Source organism: Colobus angolensis, unplaced genomic scaffold (genome assembly GCF_000951035.1).
Source record: "Colobus angolensis palliatus isolate OR3802 unplaced genomic scaffold, Cang.pa_1.0 Scaffold4, whole genome shotgun sequence".
Lineage (NCBI taxonomy): Eukaryota > Metazoa > Chordata > Mammalia > Primates > Cercopithecidae > Colobus > Colobus angolensis.
In genome coordinates this window covers 15275080-15301862 of record NW_012117376.1, presented here as the reverse complement: position 1 = coordinate 15301862, position 26783 = coordinate 15275080, and the positions used below count along the sequence as shown (strand labels likewise).

General features: G+C 54.5%; 3 protein-coding genes across 5 annotated transcripts in view; 1 reads left to right on the top strand and 2 right to left on the bottom strand.

The window, feature by feature from the left end:
• EXTL1 (exostosin-like glycosyltransferase 1) overlaps positions 1 to 10501 on the top strand; it is a 15772-nt gene extending 5271 nt beyond the window's left edge. The window contains exons 2-11 of one of the 2 annotated variants that reach the window (XM_011955610.1): positions 2980 to 3073; positions 3378 to 3485; positions 4578 to 4697; positions 5231 to 5363; positions 5557 to 5663; positions 6492 to 6581; positions 7320 to 7406; positions 7785 to 7945; positions 8896 to 9064; positions 9225 to 10501. In XM_011955610.1, coding sequence (XP_011811000.1) covers positions 2980 to 3073; positions 3378 to 3485; positions 4578 to 4697; positions 5231 to 5363; positions 5557 to 5663; positions 6492 to 6581; positions 7320 to 7406; positions 7785 to 7945; positions 8896 to 9064; positions 9225 to 9407 — 1252 coding nt within the window. In that variant the 3' untranslated portion in view covers positions 9408 to 10501. The remainder of the gene's footprint in view (positions 1 to 2979; positions 3074 to 3377; positions 3486 to 4577; positions 4698 to 5230; positions 5364 to 5556; positions 5664 to 6491; positions 6582 to 7319; positions 7407 to 7784; positions 7946 to 8895; positions 9065 to 9224) is intronic. The other variant, XM_011955611.1, reaches the window with a different exon arrangement.
• Positions 10502 to 12362: 1861 nt separating this feature from the next.
• Positions 12363 to 21414, bottom strand: SLC30A2 (solute carrier family 30 (zinc transporter), member 2). Its single transcript, XM_011955609.1, has 9 exons — positions 20319 to 21414; positions 19597 to 19817; positions 18907 to 19053; positions 18004 to 18157; positions 17150 to 17309; positions 16308 to 16413; positions 14475 to 14609; positions 13234 to 14004; positions 12363 to 12905 (listed from the first exon to the last, which is right to left on the bottom strand). Exons 1-8 carry the CDS (start codon positions 20366 to 20368, stop codon positions 13859 to 13861), a joined length of 1119 nt encoding a protein of 372 aa, XP_011810999.1. The 5' UTR covers positions 20369 to 21414; the 3' UTR covers positions 12363 to 12905; positions 13234 to 13858.
• A 4617-nt stretch (positions 21415 to 26031) lies between these two features.
• Positions 26032 to 26783, bottom strand: part of TRIM63 (tripartite motif containing 63, E3 ubiquitin protein ligase) — a 17159-nt gene continuing 16407 nt past the window's right edge. Inside the window, exon 9 of one of the 2 annotated variants that reach the window (XM_011955607.1) lies at positions 26032 to 26611. In XM_011955607.1, the coding sequence (XP_011810997.1) occupies positions 26601 to 26611 (11 nt within the window). In that variant the 3' untranslated portion in view covers positions 26032 to 26600. The remainder of the gene's footprint in view (positions 26612 to 26783) is intronic. The other variant, XM_011955608.1, reaches the window with a different exon arrangement.

Here is a 26783-nt window from a genome sequence, read left to right as displayed (position 1 = left end):
TTTTGTATTTTTTAGTAGAGACGGGGTTTCACCGTGTTAGCCAGGATGGTCTCAATCTCCTGACCTCGTGATCCGCCCGTCCTGGCCTCCCAAAGTGCTGGGATTACAGGCTTGAGCCACCGCGCCCGGCCAACTATATTCTTTTTTTATGGGGACTGTGAAGGCCAAAGTGCCTAGGGCACATGGAAGTCACAATGTGGCCTTGCCTATGGCCAGGCCCATAGTAGAGCACTGAGGCCATGGGCGCAGCCACACTGACCACCCTTGGGTACTGAGGCCCTGAGTCTACGGCAGGTACCTTATGTGGTCACAGAAGCCTAAGACTTCTTCAATGGTCACCACATAGATGCACAAGTTTCCTCTGTAACACACTCCCTGTTCCCCGCCAAAGGTGCTCATCCAGACTCTACTTATTTACCTTTACTGATGGGGAACTCACCACCTCCAAAGACCACCCACTGGCTGCACTCTCAGCCAGCTCCATCACTAGAATTTCTGCTGAAATTGACCTCCCAGATACCTGGTCTCTTGGTCCCACATCTATTCCCTAGTGTCACACTGAGCATTTGGCAGCACCCACTGAGCTCCCATTCTCCACCAGGCACTCTGCTAGGCCCTGGGCATACTGAGATGAGGGAGGTACAGCCCCATCCTCAAGGAGCTCAGCCTTGTAGGAGAGACAGACAAGTCAATTGTTTGACATTGTTAAGCAGAGAGAGGCTGCACCGGCTGCCTACCTGGCTCCTCTACTCAAGAGCTGTGTGACCTCTTTGGGTTTCAGTTTTCTCATCTGTAAAATGAGATAATAACAGTGCATACCTCCCCTCCTATCTCATAGAGGTGCTGTGAGAATGAACTGAGTTAATACATGTAAAGCACTTAAAACAGCGCCTAGAGCAAAGTACATACTCAATATAGGTTAGCTTCGATCATTACTACTGCAGTCCACCGGGAGGTGGGAGCAGAGAGAACCATCTCTGGAGACATCAAGGAGGGTTTCCCACAGAAGGTGATGTTTCAGCTTAGACATTAAGACAGCATAGGGCCGGGCGCGGTGGCTCAAGCCTGTAATCCCAGCACTTTGGGAGGCCGAGACGGGCGGATCACGAGGTCATGAGATCAAGACCATCCTGGCTAACACGGTGAAACCCCGTCTCTACTAAAAATAAAAAAAAAAAAACTAGCCGGGCGAGGTGGCGGGCGCCTGTAGTCCCAGCTACTCCGGAGGCTGAGGCAGGAGAATGGCGTAAACCCGGGCGGCGGAGCTTGCAGTGAGCTGAGATCCGGCCACTGCACTCCAGTCCAGGCGACAGAGCGAGACTCCGTCTCAAAAAAAAAAAAAAGACAGCATAGGAAAAGGCCAGGTGTGGTGGCTTATATCTGTAATCTCAACATTTTGGGAGACTGAGGCAGGAGGAGGATCACTTGAGGCCAGGAGTTTGAGACAGCCTGGGCAACACAGAGAGACCCCATCTCTACAAAAAAAAAAACAAAAACAGACACCGTAGAACATGTCTGTCGTCCCAGCTACTCAAGAGGCTGAGGCAGGAGAATTGCTTGATCCCGGGAAGTTGAGGCTGCAGTGAGCTGTGATGGCACCACTGTACTCCAGGCTGGTGACAGAACAAGAGCTTGTCTGAGAAGAAAAAGATGAGTAGGAGGACTTCCTCAGGCTGACAAGGCAGGGAGGGGCCCTCCAGTGTGAGGGAGAAGAGATCTTAAAGGCACAGAGGATCAAGGGAGGTTAAGGCTCAGTGGTGCAGTTTATTCAACCTTAACCTAGAGGTTTTCAGTTCCTTAGAGGTTGACTTGGGGGTGAAGGGGGCTGTACCTGGTTGGCTTCTGCTGTGGCAGAATGAGGTGAAGGGTGTCCTGGTGGTTACTTGTGGCTTCTTCCAGGGAGGGCCTAGTGGACACTTAAGCATGGAGGGAGGAGAAAGAAGGCTGGGGTCCCCTGGGAGACCCCTAAAGCAGCAGCTCGGGTGGTTCAGGTAACTCGGAGTCAGGAGCTGGCACATCTCTGCTCTAGTCCCAGCTCCACCCCAACCCTATCTGTGACCCTGAGCCAGTCCTTGGGTCACTCTGGGCCTCAGTTTCCCCATCTGTTCAATGGAGCAGGGCCCCGAGGCTGCCTAAGTACTCCCAGGTCTGCTTCTTGGAGGTTCAGGCTCAGAGCCAAGCAGGCTGTACAGAGGAGGGTCCTAGGACCCTCAGGGCCATAGTCATGAGTCCCACACTGAGCAGGCCTGTGTCCTGGTCCCTCCCTTTATCCCTCCCCCGACTGGGTCACAGGCGATGGTCCCCTGGGTGGACAATTGCTGAGGGTGGCTCTGAGGAGGCTGGGACTCCTGCCCTCCCCCACAGGCACACACAGACTGAGTGTGGCCCTGGGCTGTGGCGGTGGGGGGGTAGGTGGGAGGAACAGAAGAGGCCTGTCCTCTGGGCCAGGGGGCCTCTGGGCAGCAGCTTCCTGTGTGGTTCCAGGCTGGGGGCCCAGCCCACCTCATGACAGAGGAGCCTTTCTTGGGCCTGGCTTTCAGCATGGGGGAGGGCTGGGCTCAGAGGCCACGCAGGCAAGGGGTGCTGAAAGTCTGCCTGTGGCCGAGTGGGGGAGGGCAGACGTGCGTGTCTAAGTCAGGCAGGGCCTTGTAAACATCAGCGCCCTCTGCCTCCCATTTTACAGATGAGGAAACTGAGGTCAGAGAAAGGCAAGGGAGGTCTCTAAGGCCACTGAGGGAAGAGGCAGAGCTAGAATGCAGGGCTCCTGCCTCCTAGTCCAACCGCAGACGCGTGGCTGGGGTGAGGCTTATGTTTGTGTGTGTCAGTGTGCGACTGTGCATATGCATGAGTGGGTTTGCACATTTGGGAGTGTGGGTGTGGGGTGCAGGGGTGTGGGGTGCTCCCATTGAGGGAGCCCGGTGGGGCGAAGGGCACTGTCTAAGCTCATGTGTACTGGGACCTTCCTGTGTGCCTCTTTAGGACCCAGGGCCGGGAGACTCTGCCCAATGCCACCTTCTGCCTCATCTCTGGCCACCGTCCAGAAGCTGCCTTGCGCTTCCTCCAAGCCCTGCAGGTACAACCCCAATTTGAGCATCACCTGTCCTCTGTCCCCCAGCACTCATGAGCTGGCTGGGTCCAGGCCAATGAGAAGGGGCAGTGAGCTGCCTGCCCCTTTACTCCTGGACTCAGGTGTGCCTGTGTCCCCATTCACTGCACACTCTGCAGAACAACCATAACCTCTCTTCCCTGAAACACCCCATGTTCCTGTCCTCTTTGCCTCTTGCCCCCAACAGCAGCAGCTGCTGACTTGGAAAAGGGTGGGGGGTGAGTATGTGCAGGGTGGGGCTGGGCTCCCCAGTGACCTCCCCGCCCCCCAGGCCGGCTGCATCCCAGTGCTTCTCAGTCCCCGCTGGGAGCTGCCCTTCTCCGAGGTCATCGACTGGACCAAGGCAGCCATCGTAGCTGATGAGAGGCTCCCGCTTCAGGTAGCTCAGAGCCCTGCCCACAGGGTGGGAACTGGACCCAGGACAGGGGAGGGACCCAGAATCTTGAATCGAGGCTGGCCTCAGTCCTCATTCCTATCTGCCTTGTATGGATACTGATGAATTTCTCCTAGCACCAAGTCTCCCCTCTGGGGCTCCCAGAGGATCCGATGGAGCTAGAGATTCCTAAGGGCTCTGAGAGCAAGTCCTGATCCTCCTGCAGCCTCAGTTTTCCCATCTCTACAACAGGATGAGCTAGACCTGACAATCCCCATGGGCCCAGCTCCAGTGGCCTATGACTTTTTAAATACCCATTTAGGGGAAGGCTACAAAAAAATTCAAACTCAGAGCGCCTCCATGGGGACTGGAGTGGGAAAGCAAAACGCATGGAGACTTTTCCATCTGATGAAACAAATTCTGTCCAGCTCTGAAAAATATATGTGTGACCTGTCTTGAATCCCCTGAGAATGGTAGAGGGGGTTAATAGTAATTACCATTTATTTATTGAGCCTCTACAATGTACTAAGCAATTAATGAGCAAATACTCAGAGAGGTTAAACAGCTCGACCACAGTCACATGGTTACCAGGTGGCATTCAGACCCAACTCTGTGTGACCCCTGAACGCTGCTGCTGCTTTTTTTTTTTTTTTTTTTTTTGAGATAGGGTCTTGCTCTGTTGCTCGGGCTGGAGTGCAGTGGCATAAATATGGCTCACTGCAGCCTCAACTTCCTGGGCTCAAAATTGCTCTATTATCTGGCACTTTTTTTTTTTTTTTTTTTTTTGAGACGGAGTCTCGCTCTGTCGCCCGGACTGGAGTGCAGTGGCCGGATCTCAGCTCACTGCAAGCTCCGCCTCCCGGCTTTACGCCATTCTCCTGCCTCAGCCTCCGGAGTAGCTGGGACTACAGGCGCCCGCCACCTCGCCCGGCTAGTTTTTGTATTTTTAGTAGAGACGGGGTTTCACTGTGTTAGCCAGGATGGTCTCGATCTCCTGACCTCGTGATCCGCCCGTCTCGGCCTCCCAAAGTGCTAGGATTACAGGCTTGAGCCACCGCGCCCGGCCTTATCTGGCACTTTTATCCCTCTCTGCCCCAGGTCCTGGCTGCCCTCCAGGAGATGTCCCCTGCACGGGTCCTCGCCCTGCGTCAGCAGACCCAGTTTCTATGGGATGCCTACTTCTCCTCGGTGGAGAAGGTCATCCATACCACTCTGGAGGTGAGGGGGCTCACCTGATGGGGGTCCTGGCCCTTGACTCCTGCTCCATCCCTGTCACCTCTCCATACTTCTCTGTCCCAGTGTTTGGGGACACCCCCAGTCCTTGAAGATGGTCCTGGGATGAATCTGAGACTTGGCTGTGAGATTTGGGGCAAGTTTCTTCTCCAATCTTGGCCTCAGTTTCCCCATCTGTAGAGAAGACCGCTGTAGCAAATAGATTTCAAAGCACGTGCCAATGCCAATTGACTACTGACAGCTGCCTGGGGTGCTATGTTTGGAGGGATTCTGAGTCCTGAAAAATGTCATGACCCGTTAGTGACATCTGTCATGAGTGAGGAAGGAAGGGGAAGCAGTGACCCTGCCACCATCTCCCACCTCTGGAGCAACATCATGGAGTGCTCCCTACTCTAGACCTCAGCTTCTGACCCCAGAGGACTGGTGATGCAGTTGCCACCCTCCCCAGAGCCTGGAAGGGGAGGTGTGGCCATGGACACACAGGCCACTCGCTCTGCTCAGCTCCTCTCTCATTTCAGGTTATTCAGGACCGGATCTTTGGAACATCAGCTCACCCCTCGCTGCTGTGGAACAGCCCCCCAGGGGCACTCCTGGCTCTGTCTACTTTTTCCACAAGCCCCCAGGACTTCCCCTTCTACCACTTGCAACAGGGTATGCCCTGGGATGGGACAACCTGAAGTCCCCTCAGCTCTACCTAGGGCTGCCCCAGCCTCATCTGGAGAGCCCCACCAAGACCCTTCCTAAGCCCTGACATTTCTCCTGGCCCCCGGGATTCCCTACTCAGGTCGCTCTTCATGGGGTTCTGTTCCCTCCCACCCTAATAGCCTGTGTCTCATTCCCCCAGGCTCCCGCCCTGAGGGCAGATTCAGCGCCCTGATCTGGGTGGGGCCCCCAGGTCAGCCCCCTCTGAAGCTCATCCAGGCGGTGGCAGGCTCCCAGCACTGTGCCCAGGTCTGCCCCCTTCCCAGCTGGAGTCCTGGGATCCAGGGTGGGGGCAAGGATAGGGCAGGGCCCTGAAGACTTCCAGACCCCAAGGATGACCACTCATTTTAAGGGGAGGAATGGGGACGATTTCCAAGTGTTCTTGCTGCCTTCTTCTGTAACTCCCAAGATTCTGTTGCCTTTTCCCCATGGAAATTGATGAAGCCATGTGAAAAGCAGGGTGTCTCTTAGGGAGGCTGGAGAAGGAAACATTCATTCCTTTACTCAGCAGTCATTTTCTGAGCACTAGGTCCTGGGCTTCATGCTGAGCAGGGAAAAAGCAGGGAAGGATCCTGCCCAGAGATTCAGACTGGGTTAGCATTTTCTGGCACACAGACTGTCAAATCTTACTTCTAGAGAAGACAGATAGACTCATAAGAGTCCTTGCAGAGGAAGTGAAGCAGTTAGCTCAGCCAGGATGCACACCGGACGGCTCGAAACAGGCCATTGAGCTGGGCTGGGAGTCATAAAAGAGCCTGAGGAAGAGAATGAAGGCTTCGAGAAAAGATGGGGATGGAGCATGGAGTCAGGGCCCAGGCTAGGGACTACCACAGACAACTCTCTTGAGTTCTAAAGCCATAGGTCACTACCCTCATGTCACCAGAATTCCTGCCTTCTACAAGCCCAGAGGCAAGGAGAGAGCAGTGATGAATGGATCCAACTAAACCCTTCTCCCATGTGCAGCTTATAAAATTGACTTCTCAAACTTCTTCCACCTTGAGAAAGATCACTCCTGCCCCCTGCAACCCACCTTCTGCCCTAGACCCCAGACTTCAGGAACAACCCCCTATCCTCTAGATCTTGGTTCTCTGGAGCAATGAGAGGCCACTCCCATCCAGTTGGCCGGAGACAGCCATGCCCTTGACAGTCATTGATGGGCACAGGAAGGTAAGGGCTGAGGAGAGCCATGCAAGTGGTGGGCCCATGCTGGGAGCTGAGGGAGGGCACCTATGGGTGTTTTATGAATACTTGGACCTGAGCCGCAGTTGAGGCTGAAGAATGACACAGTAGGTTTCAGCTGCAGGGCTAATAGTAATGATTCTCTTCCCTCCCTGGTCCCTGTGAATTGTGCTTCCAGAGCACGGGGGCTTATGTGATGCGGGAAGACAGAGGAGTGCGCTGATATCTCAGATGAGGAACAGAGGAGAAACCTGGGATCTTGAGAAAATATGGACCAAGGGCAGCACACTGGGCCAGGAAGGGGAGGCTTCTGGGAACCGTGGTTGGTGTGAACCACCTGCCTGCCACATGGTTGTGGGCAAGTCCCTTCATCTCTCTAGATCTGTTTCTTTCAAATGAGGGATGTTTGACACTCCTCCCACAGTTGATGCAACAGTATGACAATGGAGGAATCCCAAGATGTCAAAATTGGAAGGGCCCCTAGAGACCAACTGCCCCATTTTACCAAAGGGGAAACTGAAATCCAGAGAGGTCAAATGAGTTGCCCAGGTCCCAAAACGAGCTCTGCACTGGCTTGCCATATTCGAGGCCCAGGCGTCTACACTGTGCCTGAAGGGAGGCTTTATTCATGGCCCAGGCGTCTACACTGTGCCTGATTGGCTCCTACTTATTGGATGGGGGTGGGGGGAAGGTTCCAGTGACTGAGTCCCCCCCTTCTCCCTGCAGGTTAGTGATCGCTTCTTCCCATACAGCACCATCAGAACAGATGCCATCCTCAGCCTTGATGCCCGCAGCAGTCTTTCCACAAGTGAGGTGAGGGCTGGGCCCAAGAGAAGCCCAGTATGGGTGGACACAGCCAGAGGGCCCCGGCAGCCCCTCAGGTTCCCAGGGTTGAGGGGACCCCAGGTCATGAAGTCCAACCTCCTGCATTTGAAACCACCCCAGCAAGCGAGGCAGCCTCCTCTTTAGGAGTCTCGTTGAGGCTTTCCACGGACTATTTTGAGAAATTGTTTTTGTGGCCCTTAGAAGCTTTCCTGCCATACTTCCAGCCAATTCTAAGCCATGGCTCCCACCTCCTCTCCCCTGAGTCCTGCCCTGGCCCCTCAGCCAGGCTGGCCCTGCCTCCAACTCTCTGGATGTTCTAGGCATTTAGGAGGTCCTTCCTCACAGCTCACTTGAGTCCCTCTCCAGGTAGACTTTGCCTTTGTGGTGTGGCAGAGCTTCCCAGAGCGGATGGTGGGCTTCCTGACGTCAAGCCATTTCTGGGATGAGGCCCATGGTGGCTGGGGCTACACTGCTGAGAGGACCAACGAATTCTCCATGGTTCTCACCACAGCCGCCTTCTACCATAGGTACAGACCCCCACCCTGACCAGGGATCAGAGGATCAGAGGACTAAAGACCCCCACCCTGAATGGAGTAGGGTGGCCTAGACCCCAGGGATCCAGGTTCAAGGCCCAGATCTGCCACTTCCCAGCTGTGGGATCCTGGGCAAATCTCCTCACTTCTCTAGAGTTTGTTTTCTCATCTGTAAAATGGGATGGATTCACCTCCCAGGGCTGGTGTGAACATTAAATGAAGTCCCTGGCACAGAGGTTCCACAAATGGTAGCTATTGTTATTTTAAGTAGAGCCATGCAGTGATTAAGGGCAGTGTGTGGTTTTGCTGGTGGTGGGGTGACAAGAGAATAGTACTGATGCTTTATAAATGTGGATGTGATGAGTTGGGGAACATCCCAGGCCTTCCAGAAGCTGCCTGAAATGCTCCGGTCTTGGGGAAGGGACTGAATTCTGTAAGACCTCTTTAGAGGTGTTCCTTAAACATGTTTAAATCAAATATGCATAACCTGGAACCTCTTGTAAATTACTCAGGAGCTCTGCAGGGAATTCTCAGTAGAGTAGTGAATAACCTAATGTCTGCGAGGTGAAGTGAGACTTACCGGAAGCAGTATCAGCCTGGTTCATCCACAACTGTTCCTTGGGCTTCCATGTTTGATGGCTTTGAAACCAGCTGATCCCAACCCATCTAATTCTGGCTCTGGGTTCAGCGCTCAGAGCCCAAGGATGGGTGCCCCAAGGAGCTGTGAGGGAGAGGGCAGGGAACACACCACTGACTGCAGATGAGCCACGGGGCACACAGCACAGTGGAGAGCTGTTCACGCCAGGGATGGGAGCTCTCTGAGGCAGCCAGGCTCAAAGGCTTGGGGATGGGGGTCAAAGGGAGAGGTGAGGTCAGGAGGGTGGAGAATGGGGCCTGGGGATGAATTTGGCTGCAGCCTCTCCCTGTCTTTTCCCCTTGCCCAGGTATTACCACACTCTCTTCACCCACTCCCTGCCCAAGGTTCTGAGGACCCTGGCAGATGAGGCACCCACCTGTGTGGACGTCCTGATGAATTTCCTAGTAGCGGCAGTCACCAAGCTGCCCCCTATCAAGGTGCCCTATAGCAAGCAGCGCCAGGAGGCTGCTCCACTGGTGAGGGCTGAGGCTGACTGGTCGGAAATGGCAAGGATTGGGCAGGGGTGGCGGGGAGGATTCCCTCTCACTGTCTAATACCAGTCTTTCTTGCTGCACGGGCGTGGGGAGTTCGGAAGGGCAGAGAAGCCTGTTAACCCACTGTTTCTTTCCCTCTTAGGCCTCCGGGGGCCCGGGGCCCAGGCCAAAGCCGCAGGCCCCAGCCCCCGACTGCGTGAACCAGATAGCGGCAGCGTTCGGCCACATGCCCTTGCTGTCCTCTCGTCTGCGTCTGGACCCGGTGCTGTTTAAGGACCCGGTGTCCGTGCAGCGCAAGAAGTACCGCAGCCTGGAGAAGCCCTAGGGGGCGACCCGCGGAGACCCCAGCGGAGGTCCTAGCCCAGCTCCCAGGGGAAGCGACACCTGCCTGTGGCCTTCGCCCTTGGGACACAGAACCTATCATGGCAGCCAGCGGGCCCACACGTCGGATCCCGGTTGGCCAGTCACAACCGGGGGGCGTGGCCTTACCTTCTCCCGCCCGCCCGCCCTCGGCCGCGGAGCCTCAGTGCAGGCTCAGCCCGGCGCCCGGAGCGCCGCTCTCCGCTTCTCCACCCAGCTAACTTCTGTTTGTCTTTCAGAGCATTGCCGCCTCCAGGGACATTGCCTGGCCCTCCTCCCCGTCCCCTATGGGTTCGGTCTCCTTAGCGCTTTCGCAGCCCAGTGTTTGCCGCGGTTCCCGCATGGTCAGGCCCCAGGACTGGCTTGCGAGCCCGGGGGGTCTGGTCGTTTCATGTCCTTTTCTCTCTGGCTAGGCAGATGTGCCGCAAATATTTGACGAACAGGTGGATGGCAGACATTAACTGCGTGCCTGGCCCTATGCGGGCGGCAGCGGGACAGGGTGAGCGGAGAAACAGAACTGCCTCCCCACCCCATTCCTAGGATTCCTAGCCCCGGGAAGGTAGCTACCCAAAGACGCCTAGGTTGTCAGGTTCACTCCTTGAACCTCAGCCACGGAGCAGAGGGGTGCGGGTAAACGAGGAGTGGGCGAGGAAAGCAGGACGGGAACAAGTGGCCGGCCCCTATACGGCGCGCGCCGGCGGCTGAGCCTCGGCCGTCTGCCCTGCACTACCGACTCTGACCACTAGAGATCAGCGCCGTGCCGCCCTCGTCACCCCCATGGCCAGAGGGCGGCCGGGGTGTGGAGGGTGAGCGCTGTGGGCAGCTCGGGGGCTGAAAGCTGGGAAGAGGAATCTGAAGAACAGCCCCATCTCTTTGGCCTGCACACTTGGAACTCAGTAAGAAGGGACTGTTTCTAGGTGGACTGGGCGCGAGCGGGTACTGTCCCCAGAGGTATAGGTGAGGATGGAGTGAGGGAGGGGACACTAGGTCCTCCGGGGTTCACCCACCTGGAACTGGAATTATCACTTCCGAAATAAAGCGCGTGTCCTTGCCCCCTCACGCTCCAGGCTATAAATACCCTTAACAGCAGCTGCTCGAGGGAGGGGCTAGGGCTCAGGGCTCGCCTGGGAGCGCGTGCGACTCCAGAGGGTGAGGGTGGTGGGTCCAGCCCAGGTCCAGGGTGTCAGGTGTTTTCCTGCTTTGATGGCCTCGCAGCTCTGGAAACTCCCGTGACTGTCTCACTGGCAGGAACATGCTGTCCCCTTAGGCCTCTCCAAGGCCTTCCACCCCCACCCCCCAGCTTGACCTCGGCAGGTCCCTGGATGACTCAGGTCCTCCTTAGAGCCAGTCACAGCTGAGTGGCAGAGTGGGTTACCCTCGGGAGGCGTGGTGCTGTGAGATGCTGGAGGTACAGGCGAGTGGAAATTAAAGAGGCAGGGGAGAGGCAGTCTGGCCTGCAGTCAAGAACTGAGGGTGGGTGGGAAAGCATACAGCTGCGGCCCAGGCAGCCTTCCCAGGGTGGGGAGGGCACTGGGTGCCAGGCCCATCCAGGAGAAAGAGGCACCTTTCCAGTCACAGCTGTGACACCCAGGACACTGAACTGCCTTGGCATGGCCTTGCCCATGGGCCAGGCACTGCTGGTCCCAGCGGTTCGTATTGTACCAACAGGCAGCCCAGACCAGGTCCCCAGACCCTGCTGTAGAAAAAGGTCTGTGGGAATGAGGCAGAAATCCCAGACCTGCCCGCACTGGCTGTGTGACTTCCAGAAAACGACTCCACCTCTGAGCCTCCGTTTTTTCATCCATAAGAATGTGGCACAGCAATGATGGTCTCTCTCTCTCTCTCTCTTTTTTTTTTTGAGACAGAGTCTCGCTCTGTCACCCAGGCTGGAGTGCAGTGGCCAGATCTCAGCTCACTGCAAGCTCCGCCTCCCGGGTTCCTGCCATTCTCCTGCCTCAGCCTCCCGAGTAGCTGGTACTATAGGCGCCCGCCACCTCGCCCGGCTAGTTTTTTGTATTTTTTAGTAGAGACAGGGTTTCACCGTGTTAGCCAGGATGGTCTCGATCTCCTGACCTCGTGATCCGCCCGTCTCGGCCTCCCAAAGTGCTGGGATTACAGGCTTGAGCCACCACGCCCGGCCTCTTTTTTTTTTTTTAAGCTGGAGTCTCGCTCTGTCGCCCAGGCTGGAGTACAGTGGTGTGATCTCAGCTCACTGCAACCTCTGCATCTGCCTCCCCGGTTCAAGTCATTCTCCTGCCTCAGCCTCCTGAGTAGCTGGGATTACAGGCACAAGCCACCACGCCTGGCTAGTTTTTGCATTTGTAGTAAAAATGAGGTATCGCCATGTTGGCCAGGTTGGTCTTGAACTCCTGGCCTCAAGTCATCCGCCTGCCTTGACCTCCCAAGGTGCTGGGGTTGGAGGCGTGAGCCACCATGCCCAGCCAATGACTGTCTCTTGAGAGGGGTGTAAGGACTTGGTACACAGCAAAGCCCATGATCAAGCTCCTGGGGCCTGCCATGGCTTGGGTAGGGGGGTAGGAGTGGGGTAGGGGAGGTTGAGTCCCCTGAGATTGTAGTGGAATGGAGCACCCACCAGCAACCCCCCACCCCTCTCCAGGCCAGTGCTTTCCACAGACTTTTCACAGACCTGGAGGGGCTGAAGGACCCACCTACCTAGAACACAGGCAATCAGGATGACAGTGCTGGGAAGGCACAAAGGTCGTTTCACAGATAGAAAGATAGAGATTTAAAGAGGGAGGCAAGTGACCAAACCCCCCTCCTCCCATCTTGGGCCAGAACAGTCAAGACAAACTCAGCGCTGCCCCTGAGGAGGCCGGGGAAGCCCACCTAGCTCCTCAGTGAGGCAGCCTGGGGCCGCAGAGTTCCCTGTCTCAAGGATGATAAAAGTAACCAGTCTTCATGGCCAACTGGCTCTTGTTCTCAACCCTGTGAGGGAGGCATCAACCCAGTCGGTCTACAGATGAGACTAGGGCAGAGGCCAACTCGCCCAAGGCACTTGCTTACAATGGCAGAGACAGACCTTGTGACACAGGACTCTCTGATAACTGGGCATGTTGTCTCCGTGAGTCGGGGACAGATCTCCCCTCTTGCATCTTGTAAACATAAGCCACCCGTAAGTCAGGAATCTTCACACACAAGCCCCAGGAAGCCACGGTCTCCCTCCTAGCTGGCCTCTGGGCCGAGTGCAGCCCCGCTTCTCTCCCTCTCCCTCCACCATGCCAGGCTCCGACTGGGTCAGGCCAGGTAGGCAGCAGAGCTGGCCCAGCCATATCTTGCTGGAGACTCTGAATCCCCTGGGACACTCTCAGGGCAACAGAAGTGCCAAGGGGCTTGGAGGCTGTTAGCGCAGAACCCAAACTGAAATCTCTCTACCCTCCACCCACCGCCTGTGCCAAGGTTGTGTTTTGTGTTGGCACAGCTGAGGGAATAAGAAAGAGGAAACCTGGCCGGGCGCGGTGGCTCAAGCCTGTAATCCCAGCACTTTGGGAGGCCGAGACGGGCGGATCACGAGGTCAGGAGATTGAGACCATCCTGGCTAACACGGTGAAACCCCGTCTCTACTAAAAAATACAAAAAACTAGCCGGGCGACGTGGCGGGCGCCTGTAGTCCCAGCTGCTTGGGAGGCTGAGGCAGGAGAATGGCGTAAACCCAGGAGGCGGAGCTTGCAGTGAGCTGAGACCTGGCCACTGCACTCCAGCCTGGGCGGCAGAGCGAGACTCCATCTCAAAAAAAAAAAAAAAAACAAAAAAAAAACAAAAAAAGAGGAAACCTGTCCCTTACCTAGTAAGAGGCCTCTCCCCTCCAGGAAAGGGAACATTTGGCTCATAGCTGAAGTGGCTGAGGCACAGACAGGCCTCAGGTGCCTCCTGGCTCCCTGCCTCAAGGAGGCTCAAATGAGAGTGTGAGGGTCCTCACCCCCGTGCCTATTGCTATAGGCAGAGGGAGGGGGGGCTCAGATTCATAAAGGCAAAGGCCAGCCAGGCTGAGAATGGGGGATGAGGCAGGCAGTACAGGTGCGCTGGGGCCAGCCTCCCTTTGGACATCCCATGGCTCACCGCCTTTGCCCCTGCGAGTGGTAGAACGACATTTGCTTAGGATTAGGCCCAAATACAGCCCTTCCAGAGCTGACCCAGGAGCTGGAAGAGCAGGGTCACACTAGCTTTATACCCGCTGAGTCCCCACCCTGGCGCTGGCTGTAGTCAGATGGGGAGGCCGAGAAGAGCTCCATTCCTGAAGTGGGACAAGGCTCCGCACTGAACATGGAGCAGAGGTCAGGAGGGGGACCCGGTTTATAACACAGCTGGGGTAGGCAAAGTCCTGGCTGGGCCTGGGGGACACTCCGTCCAGCCACCTGCAGTTTCTGTCCATGCCCCAGTTGGTGCCTGGCTGGGCAGTCAGTCCGAGGGGCCCTGGCATGCCTGACAGTCCTTCATGTCCTCTGAGTAGTCCTCGATCTGGATGGTCACGGTGTGGAAGTGGAACTTCCCTTGGAGGCGGCTGCTGGCTGTCTTCAGCACAGCCTGGGCGTCTGTATTCTGAGCTGGGGACCGAGAGGACACAGCTGGGGAAACCATTTACTCTGGCCCTTTGAAACTATCAGGAGCCTGAATCTCATACCCCATCCCCAGCAGAACAGGATGGGGGACCATGAATATGGAGAAGCCCCCAGATTCTACTCCTCTGCCAGGTAGCCTTCCAGCCCAGACCTGGCTCATGCCTGAAAGAGCTGGTAAAGCACTGGCCTTAAGGCCAGGAATCTGCCACCTACTGCCATATACTAGCTGTAAAAGCCTGGGCCAGTAACTTTACCACCCAACTCCAGCCTCAGTTTCTTCCTGGATAAATGAGATTGGGATGATCAGATGGAATAATGCATAGCAAGTACTCAGCATGAGGCTGGGCTCGATGCATGAGCACTGTGAGCATCTGGGTCACCTGGACCCTGTGGAGATGGCACCAGGCCTTTGGCTGCCTGTCTCCCACCCCACCCTGAGTGTCCCGAGCACTCACCAATGGCAATGTGGACAGACAGAACAGGCTGGGCCACGGTCAGTGCCCAGATATGCAGGCTGTGCAGGGCTTCCACCCCCTCCACTGACAGCAGCAGATCCCGCACAGCTGTGAAGTCCACGCCCTTGGGGGTCCCTGAGGATGGCAAGCACAGGGGCTAAAGGAAACTGCCCCTCACACGCCTGCCCATTGGTGCAGGGCTAGCTCCTGTTCCTCAGGCATCATCCCCTCAAAGAAGACCTCCTTGGCCTGCAGGTCTGAGGCTGCTTTCACCTCCCAAGCTCTCCGCCCTATCACTCTGTTATATTTCCTCTCCACTCTTAACACTGAAATTATTTATGAATTTACTTATTGTCAGTCTCTCCCTCTAAAACGGACACTCCATGAGGGCAGGACAGTCTCCTTTGTTTACCACAGTATCCTTGGTGCCTAAAACAGAGCCTTGCTGTGTCACTCAGGCTGGAGTGCTGTGTCTCGATCTCGCCTCACTGCAACCTCCCTCTCCCAGGTTCAAGCAATTCTCCTGCCTCAGCCTCCTGAGTAGCTGGGACTACAGGTGCGTGCTGCCACGCCCGGCTAATTTTTGTATTTTTAGTAGAGACAGGGTTTCACTGTGTTAACCAGGCTTGTCTCGAACTCCTGACCTCAGGTAATCTGCCTGCCTCAGCCTCCCAAAGTGCTGGGATTACAGATGTGAGCCATCGCGCCTGGCCAATGAATATATTTTTGAATGGAAAGAAGGAAAGAACAGATCCTGAGAATCCCTGGACCCACCCAGGGCACAATCATCATCTTCATCATTATCGCTTTTATCTGGGTTAGCATATTCTTGGAGAAAAAGCTCTGACCTGCAGCCAAATACTGCTAAGCCCAGGCCAGCATCCTACTCCATTCCAGACTAACCCTGACCACGCGGAGGCCTATGACCCTGGCCCAAGACCCCATGCCTAGAGTATAAGAAAGCCAAGGTGCAGGGCCAGGTGTGGTGGCTCACATCTGTAACCCCAGCACTTTGGGAGGCCGAAGTGAGACAATTGCTTAAGCCCAAAAGTTTGAGACCAGCCAGGAAAACATGGTGGGACCCCCATCTTTACAAAACATTTAAAAGTTAGCCAGACGTGGTGGCATGCGCCTATGGTCCCAGCTACTTGGGAGGTTGAGGCAGGAGGATTACTTGAGCCAGGAGGTCGAGGCTGCAGTGAGCCATGGTGATGCCACTGCACTCTAGCTTGGATGACAGAGCAAGATCCTATTTCAAAAAAAAGGTAATTCAGGGCAGACCAGATCATTTCCACCACTGACCATTCTCCAGCCCCACAAATTACAGCCATGCCCCCCAGGGTATGGCATTGTTTGGTCCCTGAGATGAGGAAAGGCCTGAGCTGCAGTGGATTAAGTAACTTTGTCCAAGGCTGACCATCCTTCTCTGAGCCTCAGTCTGCCCCTCTGTGCAATGGGAAGCATAATCCTCACTCCCTCTCCCTGGGAGAAGGCAGCCAGAGCCTGGGAAATGTATAGGGGAGAGCTGGAGAGCTCCAGATGCTACAGATGTCCCCCAGAAGCCACCTGACTAGGCAGAGGAGGCACCCTTGGGGGTAGGGGGAAGGGAAGACCAGGACTGGGGTACGGTTCCAGGAACTGCCACACCTAAAAGCCCAGGCTCTATGTGAAGATCAGCCTGGGGGCCCCAGGAGGTTTTCCAGCCGATACCGGGGCTCCAGATCCCGGCTCCCTGCCATGTGCTGGGATGCCGCAGACACACACATACCTTATTTGAGCTGATGTAGAGCTTGAAAGCCAAGAGCAAAAAAGGAGCCACAAAGGCCAGGTTACCTTCCATCAACACCAGGATCACATCTCTCAGGATGGTCAAGGTTGTCCCCAGGACCAGGATGGAGAAGAAGAAGGTGCAGATGGGGTCTACATACTTGTATTCCGGCTGCAGGAAGAGAGGAAGACAGACCTCGGTTCACCATCTAACACCTCAGCCTCCCTTCTCCCCTCCCACCCAGCACTGTTGGGGAGAGGGGCTCTCTCTACTGGGTGGGCATGAGCCTCACCCCGGCCCTGCCTCCCAGTTTTCTGCTCTTTATTTCACATCTGCAAGAGCAGAAAGGGCAGACCACAGTTCAGGATAAGGCAGTCCCTTCCCACCTCTCCTTCTCAAGAAGCTGAGACATGGACAGAGCAAAAAGGCATCTTAGATACCATCTGATCTGCCATCCATCCCCATTTGACAGATGGGGAAACTGAGGCTCCATTAGAGCAAGCACCTCACCCAACATCACATGGCTAGCAAGGAGGAGAGCCAAGCTTCAGAGCAAATGCCTGCCTCTTTCCACTACAGTTCCCTGCCTCTATGTGATGGGCATTGCCCGGGGTTTGACAACACACAGTCGTAGGTTTGAATCTGCCTCTACGCCTTACCAGCTGTGCGACGCTGTGCAAGTCACTGAACCTTTCTGAGCTACAGAAAACACTACCACCTCTCCCTTCAGGTTGTTGTGAGGATCAGAAGTGCTGACACTTGGTAAGTATTGGATAAATGTTTCTTTCCTCTCCCCACCCTTTTCCCCAGAACTGGGAGGGAGTCCTGAAAAGGACCCCTTGTAGAGAGGATATTCAGGTGGTCTACACTCCCCTGACACCCCCCCCCACCGTGTCCCAGCTCTGACCTTGAAGTATAAAATATAGGCTGCCACTAGGACGCCCATGCTCTGCAGAAAGTCCCCGATCACATGGATGAAGGCAGCTCGGACGCTGGGGTTCTCCTCCTGCTGGTTGGTGGTGCCGTGGCTGTGCCCATGGCCAGACTGGTGAAGGGTCAACCCCATTCTATGAAGTGGAGACAAAGCCAAGGGCTCACTGAGGTCGCAGATGGAAGCCACCTATTAGGACTAGCCAATTCATAGGGCAAAAATCTCAAGCCCCCAAACCTTGTGATCTCTTTGGCCATGTGAGAAGTCCAACCCACGTGGCCTTGGTTCAGAGAGCCATGGGAGATAGGGCTCAGTGCCAATACCAGGCTGAGTCTGGGCACAACAATGCCACGATGCCAAATCTCAGAGCAGGAGGGCATTATGGAGGTCACTGTAAGTTCACTCCATCATGTCACGGATGGGGAAACTGAGGCTTCTGAACAAAGGAGAGAAACAGCCGGAAAGAGACACCCATTGTCTCTGAGACCAATTTCAGACTTGGGTTCTGCCCCTAGGGACAGCTACTCCTGCAACAACTGGCCTCTTCCCGCCCCACTTGAGGTATGAAGCCACCAAGGTTAGTCCCTGACATGTATTAGGGAGCGGGTAGAGTGGATGAAGATTCAGATTTATAGTTCTCAGTGTTCTTGGCCTAGGCCTAAGGTAGGACCCAGGTGTTCCAGGTGCCAGAGCTCAGACCATTAGGGAAGTTCTGTCCCTGTGGCCAATGCTGGAAATTGGCACGGTCTCCTTCTGCAAAGCAGACACAGGTGTGGGTGTGAGAGGCGGGAGGAGGAGGGGAGACGAGGGGGAACCGGGGCTCCACTCACATGACGTTCACAGCCACAGCACAGCCCGACGTGATCAGCATGGTCCCCCCTTCGATCTCATAGTCCCCAGAGATCAGCCGCTCCACAGCCAGGTACACCAGTACCCCAGTCACGACCCAGATGGACAGTACAGAGACTAGGGCTCCCAAGATCTCTGAGGAAGAACCCATCCCCAACACCCACCTTGGCATGGGCCTGAGGCTAAGGAGGCTTCCCCCTTCCTTCAGAATCCTCCCCACCCACCCCCCACACAAAGTCAGGGCCTGGGTCCCACTGGGCTCTGCTGAAGCTATGGCCGGCATGGCTGCCCCTTACCCCACCCCTCATATATCTGGGAATGTCAGAGCTAGAAGGAACTAATAAGTCATTATCTGGGTCCACCTTTTTTGTTGTACATGTAAAGAAGCTGACTTATTAAAATGTATGCCTTTTGTTCAGCTAGTAAACTGAGGCTTCTGGGGAAGAGAGGCTGGGCCATCTCCCACAAAGAGGAAGGTGACGACGATGCAACCCGGGGTGAACGGAAGAGAGGTTAAAGCCTATACCTTCCAGCAGCTTTTGCCGGCCTTCCCCTCCCCCCAGAGCTGATCCACAGAGTTATGTGCAGTGTTAATGCCATTGTCATTTGTTCTTGAAGCTTGGCTATTGCACTTCTTAGGAAGGTGAACTTTGCTTCCCCGCAGACTGAGAGCTCCTGGATGACTGAGACCAGGGCTTCCCCATCAGACTAGGATTTCCCAGAGGACAGAGGCCATGGTTGACATCCTCTTCCCCCATCCAGATCACCCTCCTGGCCTCACTCAGGGGAGGAATGGGGGATCCACCCATTACAGCCACCTAAGAACCCTCGTTCTAACCCACCCTCTTTCTCAACCCCATCTACAGCTGAGCCGCGACCCTCACCAGCTCTCTGCCAGCCGAAGTTCATGGTCTTGGTGGCTGGCCGGGAGGACATCCAGAGGGAGAAGAGGCTGATGAGCATGCTGGCAAAGTCAGTGAGCAAGTGCGCTGCGTCAGTCATGACAGCCAAGCTGTGTGCCAGGTACCCACCTGCAGGGTACAGGGTCTTTATCAGCTCCCCAGAGAGCTGGCTCCCAAGACTGTGTGCAGCAGGGAGACCACAGGCTCTGGAAGAAGACATTCTGGGCTCAAGATCTCTCCACCCATGAGCTGTACAACCGTGACAAGTGACCTACTCTCTCTGAGCCTCAACTTCCACTCTCTATGAAATGGGCCACCAATATCTACTTAGAGGGTGAATGTGCACATCAAGTTCAAATAGGGACTGGAAATCATGGTAGATACTCAGTAAATGCTCTTTTCTTCTAGGAATTCAGGCTTTCCCTTAGCTACTAGTTGTGCGTGATCTTTGGCAAGTCACTTAACCTGAACATGCCTCAGTTTCATCATTTGTAAAACAAGTAGAATAACGTCACCTATGTGATAACACAGGTTGTTGTTAGACCTGAATCAGATAATGTGTATATAAAGGCTTAGCGCAGTGTGTGTTCGGTAAATGGGGCTTTTAGTGTCAGTATTGCTGGGAAGTCTATCCATGCGCTAACTTCATTTAATTAGCCCAAAAGTGCTTACCAACGACTTCTCCGATCATGAAAAACAGGCAGATGGCAGAGGCTACATAGAGCTGGCGCCGGGCCTGCCCCTTCTTGGGGTCACAGTGACTGTCGGGACCCTTCTGAGCATGGCAGTAATGGTTGCTCTGGGCAGCCAGCTCAATGGCCTGCAAGTCCAGGCCAGGTCGGGGCAGAGGGATCCAGCCAGCCCCGTCCTGCCACAGAGATCCCATGTATGACCTGACCAGAGAGAAAGAGAGGGAACGCTCAGCTCTGAGATGGGGCAAGGAGGGCCGACTCTAGTCCCATTTCTCTGTGAGGCCTTGTGTCCACCGGGAAAAATAGCTAAGGACTCTCCGAGTGTCCAGTGGAGCGCGGGGAAGGAACAGAGCGCCGGCTCTGGGAGAAGAGCAGGCCACCCCCCAGCGCACTTGGGACACAGGGCCTCCCTAGGGCGGGGCTGCCTGGGGCAAAGTACTGGGCAGGGCAGGACTCCAGGCGGGAACCGCCACTCCCCCGACCCCAGGCCCCCCGCGGGCAGGAGTCAAGCTCTGTGCGGCGACCGAGGGAGAGACGGTGCTTGGGCCACATCTCATTATCTTCTTTCCCTCACCTCATTCCCCCGCTCCTACGTGGTATCAGCTCAAGCCGCCGCCAAAACCAACCACTGCTGCGGTGGCAAACGCGGAGGTGCGTCGGCTGCCGCCCAAATTCCCGCCTCTCCCCAGGCTCTCGCCTTACCGGACTGCGGGCCTGGCGTCCAACAGGTGCTGCTTCTCCGTGGCGTCCATGCAGGCCCGCGGCAGCCGCGCGGCCGCCCCGCCGAGTGCGCTCTGAAGTTGCGCGCGGGTCTCCGGGTGGCTCTCGCCCACCTGTCTGGAGGGCCCCGCGAGCTGCGCTCACTCCAGCCCGGCTCCTGCGGCCACTGAGGTCCCCCGGCTCCCGCTGCTGTTGCAGCTCCGGCTCCCGCTCCGCACGCCAAGCGCTCCAGCGTCTCGGGTCCGCCGCTGTGCCCCGCGGCCTCCGGCTTTATCCAGTCCTCGCCAACCCGTGTGAAGCGGCTCTGGGCGCGTCGTGTGCAAAAGCCCGCGGGGAAGAGGGGGCGGTGGCTGGCTGCAAAGGGCGCCCGGCTGTGGCCCCGCGCACCTGTGCCTGCGCCCATGGGGCCCGCCGAGCCCACCTGCCGGCCGCAAGAAGCTGCCAGCCTTAGCCCGGCGCGGCGCCCGGTGTTGCTGAGTGAGGACGGGGTGACAGCTGCGCCCCCTCTCCCGCGCCGGATAGGCCGCGTCCCCACCGAAAAGTTCTCGACTTTGGTTTGTAGAAATCCGCTTTGGTGGTCCCGACGGCAGGAATGTGGCTCCTTGCTTCGGAAGAGGGTCTCCAGAGGCTACTGGGGCCGCACCTGCCCCCTCTGACTGGCGGCTGTCCTGGGCTTGATCATGTTCCCTCTCAGGCTGGAGACGCCCCCCTCCCCCCACTCCCGCCCGAGCTCGGCTTGCGTTCCTGCCCTCCTGCTAGGAGGGTCCTGGGGTGGGCTGTGCGGCCCTCAGGCTGGGGCAGTGTCTCTCCCTGGGACCGGCTGGGACTGATGAACCCATCCTCGCCACCGAAGCAGCGCCAGCTCCTCCTCTCCTGCGCGCAGGAGAATCTGGAGTGGCCGGCTTTGTCTCTACCCGCACAGAGAACAGAGTCATCGGCAGTCACCATCGGGGCAGAGCCGACCACCGCCACTGCTGCCACCCCTTCCCCGCAGCGGCTCCTGGGAGCCCAGGAAGCCCGACAAGCAAGCCTGGGAGATGCAGGCAGAAGGTGCCACCGTGTTGGTACCGCTGGGAGAAGCCCTGTCCTTCCTGGCCAGCTTGGTGCCCTACCCACTTGAAGCAGCCTCCTTCCCTGGCGGTTCTTGGGGATTGGGGAGCCTGTGGCCCCCACACTGGCCTCTGACAGGTGCCGTCTGTGTAGAAAGAAGCTGCTGGAGACCTCCCTGTCTGTTCGTCATCCCCGGCACCCTTGTCGCCAGGACCATAGGCTTGGTGGGTATGGTCTTTCACAGAGACAAGAGTCAGAGGCACAGGCCTCTTGCCCACAGCACTGGGGACAGGAAGGGGCTCTTTTAGTCTCTCCTCTTGTAGGAGATAGGGTGCCAGGAGGGAGGTGCACCTGTTCTGCTTGGGTCCTCACTGAGTGCCTCTCTGCCTTCTCTGGACTCTGGTTTTCTTCTGGAAAGCCTCAGACACCCTGGTTTTCTTTAGGTTTGCTCTGAGCACCTGCAGGCTCAGCATTACCTGGAGAAGGTGTTACAATGCAGGTTACAGGTCCCTGCATCAGACCAACCGAACCAGAATCTCTGGGTGTGGAGCCTCAATATTTCCAAGATTCAGTAGGTCTGGGGCAGGGCCTGGGAATCTGTATTTTTAAAATTCTCATTTGGTGCTATTATGGCATTATTGTTCATTTTTATGTATAGTGTTTATGTTTTTTTTTTTTTTTTTGAGACAGAGTTTCGTTTCTGTGGCCCAGGCTCAACTGCAATCTCAGCTCACTACAATCTCTGCTTCCCCAGTTCAAGTGAGTCTCCTGCCTCAGCTTCCTGAGTAGCTGGGATTACAGGTGCCCACCACCATGCTCAGCTAATTTTTGTATTTTTAGTACAGACAGGGTTTCACCATGTTGGCCAGGCTGGTCCTGAGGTTACGATTTTTTAAAAGGAAAACCTTTATCTAAAGTATTTAGGGATAAAATGTCTCTGGGATTTGCCTTAAAATAATCCCAGTGGGGAGAGTACGGGTACTGGTAGAGAAGAAACAAGTATGTCACCAGCTGTTGAAACTGAGTGATGAGTAAATGGGGGTACACTATAACTACTCCCTCTACTTTTCAGTATTTAAAAAATGTTGGCTGGGTGCAGCAGCTCATGCCTATCATCCCAGCACTTTGGGAGGCTGAAGCGGGCAGATCACCTGAGGTCAAGAGTTCGAGACCAGCCTGGTCAACATGGCAAAACCTCACCTCTACTAAAAATAAAAAAATTAGCTGGGCATGGTGGCAGGCACCTGTAATCCCAGATACTCAGAAGTCTGGGGCAGAAGAATCACTTGAACCCGGAAGGCAGAGGTTGCAGTGAGCTGAGATCATGCCATTGCATTCCAGCCTGGGCAACCGAGAGTGAAACTCTGTCTAAAAAAAAAAAAAAAGAAAGAAAAAAAGTTTCAGAATTAAAGACTTGGGGAAAACCAAACCTTTCCTGGCGATTCTGATGTAGCAGCCCATGGAACTGTGTTCAAGATTCATTGGAAGAACCCCCTTGAAGCCAGCTTTCCTGTCTTGCAGCATGATTTTAAAGGAAGCATGTTGATCAAGAACCCTTCATACCATCTTAAGGGTTCTAGTTTGCAAGTACAGGAAGAGCCCTTCCTATGGCAAAGGAAAGATCCCCTTAGTTGCAATTAACAGGTAACTTCCTGGAATTTAGTCTTTAACTGATTACCCAAAGTCTCAACTGCTCTCTCTTCTCTTCCATAAGTGACAAGATATGGGACTGAAATGCTTGTTGCTTACATGATCAGTAGCCTAGAGAAGTCACAGAATGTTCACACATTATAATACTGATTATTGTGATTTCAATGTGATGAAAGCTTCTGTCTTTCCGGCCTCAAATTTCTCCTTCTGGACTCAAATCCCTTCAGTTTTCTATGGGAGGATATTTTAGGAGACCAAATCATAAAGAAAAACAAGTATGTGATTGTCAAAAAAAAAAAAAAAAAATTTGACCGGTCCTCTTTCTGCTACCCCAATCAGAAAGAGGGGCTGTGATGTGTAGAGGGGCACATGGAGGGCTTCTGAGGGCTGGCAATGTTCTTTTTTTTTTTTTCTTTTTTTTTTCACCTGAGTGGTAGTAACACAGGGTTTCATTTTACAATAGGTTATTAAACTCTATGAGTAGTTTGGTGCACTTGTAAGGGTGTATGGGTGTATTATGCCGTGTTTTGAAAACTAAAACAAAATGCTTCAGAACTTGAGAAAGGACTGGAAATGAGAGCAAAATCTGATTCCTTGAAATTCGAAGTTAGGAACCAAGTTAGCCTTAGAAAAACTCCTAGACGTGAAAATGGGCAGAGGTTGTGAGGGTTTTTGAGCACTGTCCTAAAGCAAGTTCCACATAACTCTAGTTCCGGAGGCTGTCATACGAATAAGCTGGGAAATTCAGTCCACACACACAAAATGAGAGACTTAGGGTCAGGCAGCATTCCAAGCACCATGAACTTGATGGTCCTCGTCTAAAGTTAATTCGCTCAGACCCCCTAACTTACTACTGTGATCTGAATGTCTAAAGGGGGAACAGGCTCTGCAATGCTCCTCAGAGTTATAAATCCCTGGTATGTCAGCCCCAGTGAATGCGCTGCCTCAGATTTGCTCAGCCTTGCCTCTCTCTAGGCCCTCGGCTTCTTGCTCATGGAGATCCTGGATGCTACTGGGCCATGGTCATGAATTCATCCTCTACTGCCGGTGACTGACTTGGCCTTTCCTGGCATGAGTCTGGGCACCAGCCTCGCCCCCATTGTGTTCACTGAGGTGGAGACAGCAGCAGCTCTCCCACCCTTGTCCAACCCAACTGGACCATGGAGGCCCTGGCACCTCCCACCACTTCCAGACTCAACTGAAGTACCACCGAGTGTGGCAGGTGATCTTGCTCCACCTGCAGCTGCGCCACCTGAAGTCAAGGTAGAATGAACAGGATGGAAGGCGGGAGACAGGAAGGAGCCAGCAGACACATTTCTTTCTTTTCTTCTCTCAAATGAAGGACTTTGAATCATGTTCTGTTCTTTATGGCCTGCTGGAAACATCTCACATGACTAAGCAGCCAGCCCAGTCTTTGGTGAAGCTGTGGCCAGCTCAGTCACACAATGCCCTGTACTTGCTTCCCTCCTTGCCTGCCTCGCTTCCATTTTCCTTCTCTCTGTTGGCCTCGGGAGTGTACCTTGTAGGGTCTCAGAAAACAATACCCCAAAATGAAGGCCTCCCTCGGAAGCAAACATTTCTCTCTGACCTTCTCCTGTCCTCCTGTCTCTGGTGCCTTATTCTCCCCCAAGGCTAGCCGTAAACACTACAATCCCTCTTCCCCAAAAACCTGCCATAAAACCTAAAAATATTATTCTAATTTTCCCCTTTCTTTCTGTGTAAAACTGGCCATAGGAAATTATTTGACCTTTGTCTGACTGCAGGTCAGAAGACCCCCATCCAGAGACAGTCCTGCCCCATATGAGGAAGGAAGGAATGCTGCACAGAGAGACTGAAAAGAATCTCGACAGACAGGCCTCGCTGGGTTCCCCACTCAGTCTATCAGCATTAGATCAGGCTCTTTTTTCCAATCGTATTTTTACATGGCCGTCCATACTTTGTTGAACTGAAGCCTAAAAATGGACAGTTTCTCCTGCATCTTTGGGTCTTCATTCTGAAGGCTCCTGTATCTCATAAAACCACGGTCAAATAAATTTGTGTATTTGTGTGCCTTTTCTCCTATTAATCTGCCTCTTTTTTTTAATTTATTTTTATTTTTTGAGACGGAGTTTCACTCTTGTTGCCCAGGCTGGAGTGCAGTGGTGCAATCTTGGCTCACTGCAACCTCCGCCTCCTGAGTTCAAGCGATTCTCATGCCTCAGCCTCCCAAGTAGCTGGGATTACAGGCATGCGCCACCATGCCCAACTAATTTTGTATTTTTAGTAGAGATGGGGCTTTACCATGTTGGTCAGGGTGGTCTGGAACTCCTGACCTCAGGTGATCCACCCGCCTCGGCCACCCAAAGTGCTGGGATTACAGGCATGAGCCACTGCACCTGCCCAGCCTTATTCTGCCTCTTGTTGATGATTCTCAGTGAACCTTCAGTGAGCACGGGGAAGTCCCTATGACCTGCAACTAAAGCATTTAAACTTTGCCTCAGGCTCTGTTTTCTGGAGAACCAGAGGAACAACATGCTGAACCTGTTCTTTTTTTTTTTTTGAGACGGAGTCTCACTCTGTCCACCAGGCTGGAGTGCAGTGGTGTGATCTCGGCTCACTGCAAGCTCCGCCTCCTGGGTTCAGCCATTCTCCTGCCTCAGCCTCCCTAGTAGCTGGGACTACAGGCGCCCGCCACCAGGCCTGGCTAATTTTTTGTATTTTTAGTAGAGACGGGGTTTCACCGTGGTCTCGATCTCCTGACCTTGTGATCCGCCCGCCTCAGCCTCCCAAAGTGCTGGGATTACAGGCGTGAGCCACCGCGCCCGGCCTTGAACCTGTTCTTGAAGGACCAGCTCAGGGCTGGCTTTCCATGGAGTCCACATTGGGAAATGGTGGTGTCAAGAACTCCTTTACTGGGACCTAAGCCTAGCCCTGCCATTGCCTCCTACCGGGGGTCCTTTTCATTTACACCCAACCCTCATCTCCAGGAAAAAAAGCTGAATGAAACCCCGGCTCCTTTGAAGAACAGGAAGAGAGCATTGTGCATTTATTAAAACAACATATAACACAAACTCAGTTACCACCCCATATGTCTGGGCTAGGCACTGAAATACAGCACATCGTCCCTGTGAGTGCTACCCCGTCCTCCTGCTCAGGAAAGGAAGTGGGCAGCTATATCACCCTGGCTTCCTTCTCCTCTTTCTGACAATCGCAGGTCACCCAACGACCAGGCATTATTATACAAAAGTTCCTTTACAAAAAGCACCAAATTGGCATACATATACAAGTATATACAAAAATCACATTTTAAAAATGTACAAAATATTCCATTTTGCACCAATGTAGAAAAGTGTCCTGTGTGATTGTTTCAAGCACATTTTCAATTCTGGTTCAGTGTCTGCTGGATGCAACAGTGAGGGTCCTACCCTAGTCCCTGCTCTCTGAGCAGAGAGAAGACATTACCTCCCCATTGCCCCTCCAGGGGCCCCGACCCCTCCCACCTGGGCCTGTCACCAAGGCCGCTGGGCCCCTCCCCACCCTCTCCAGTCTCTCTGCATCTGGGGGGTCTCTCATTCATCCAGCTCCTTACTGGTGTCCTGAAATGAAGAAAAAGACACAGAGGCACGTGGTGAGACAGGGACTCAGGAGGATCCAAGGCTTACCAAGCTATTGTTTATTCAAACAGGAGTTTGAATAAAACATCAAATTCCAATTCCTTCTGGTCTCTTCCTTTTAAAACCAAAATAGAATTTAGCTGCCCAACCATTA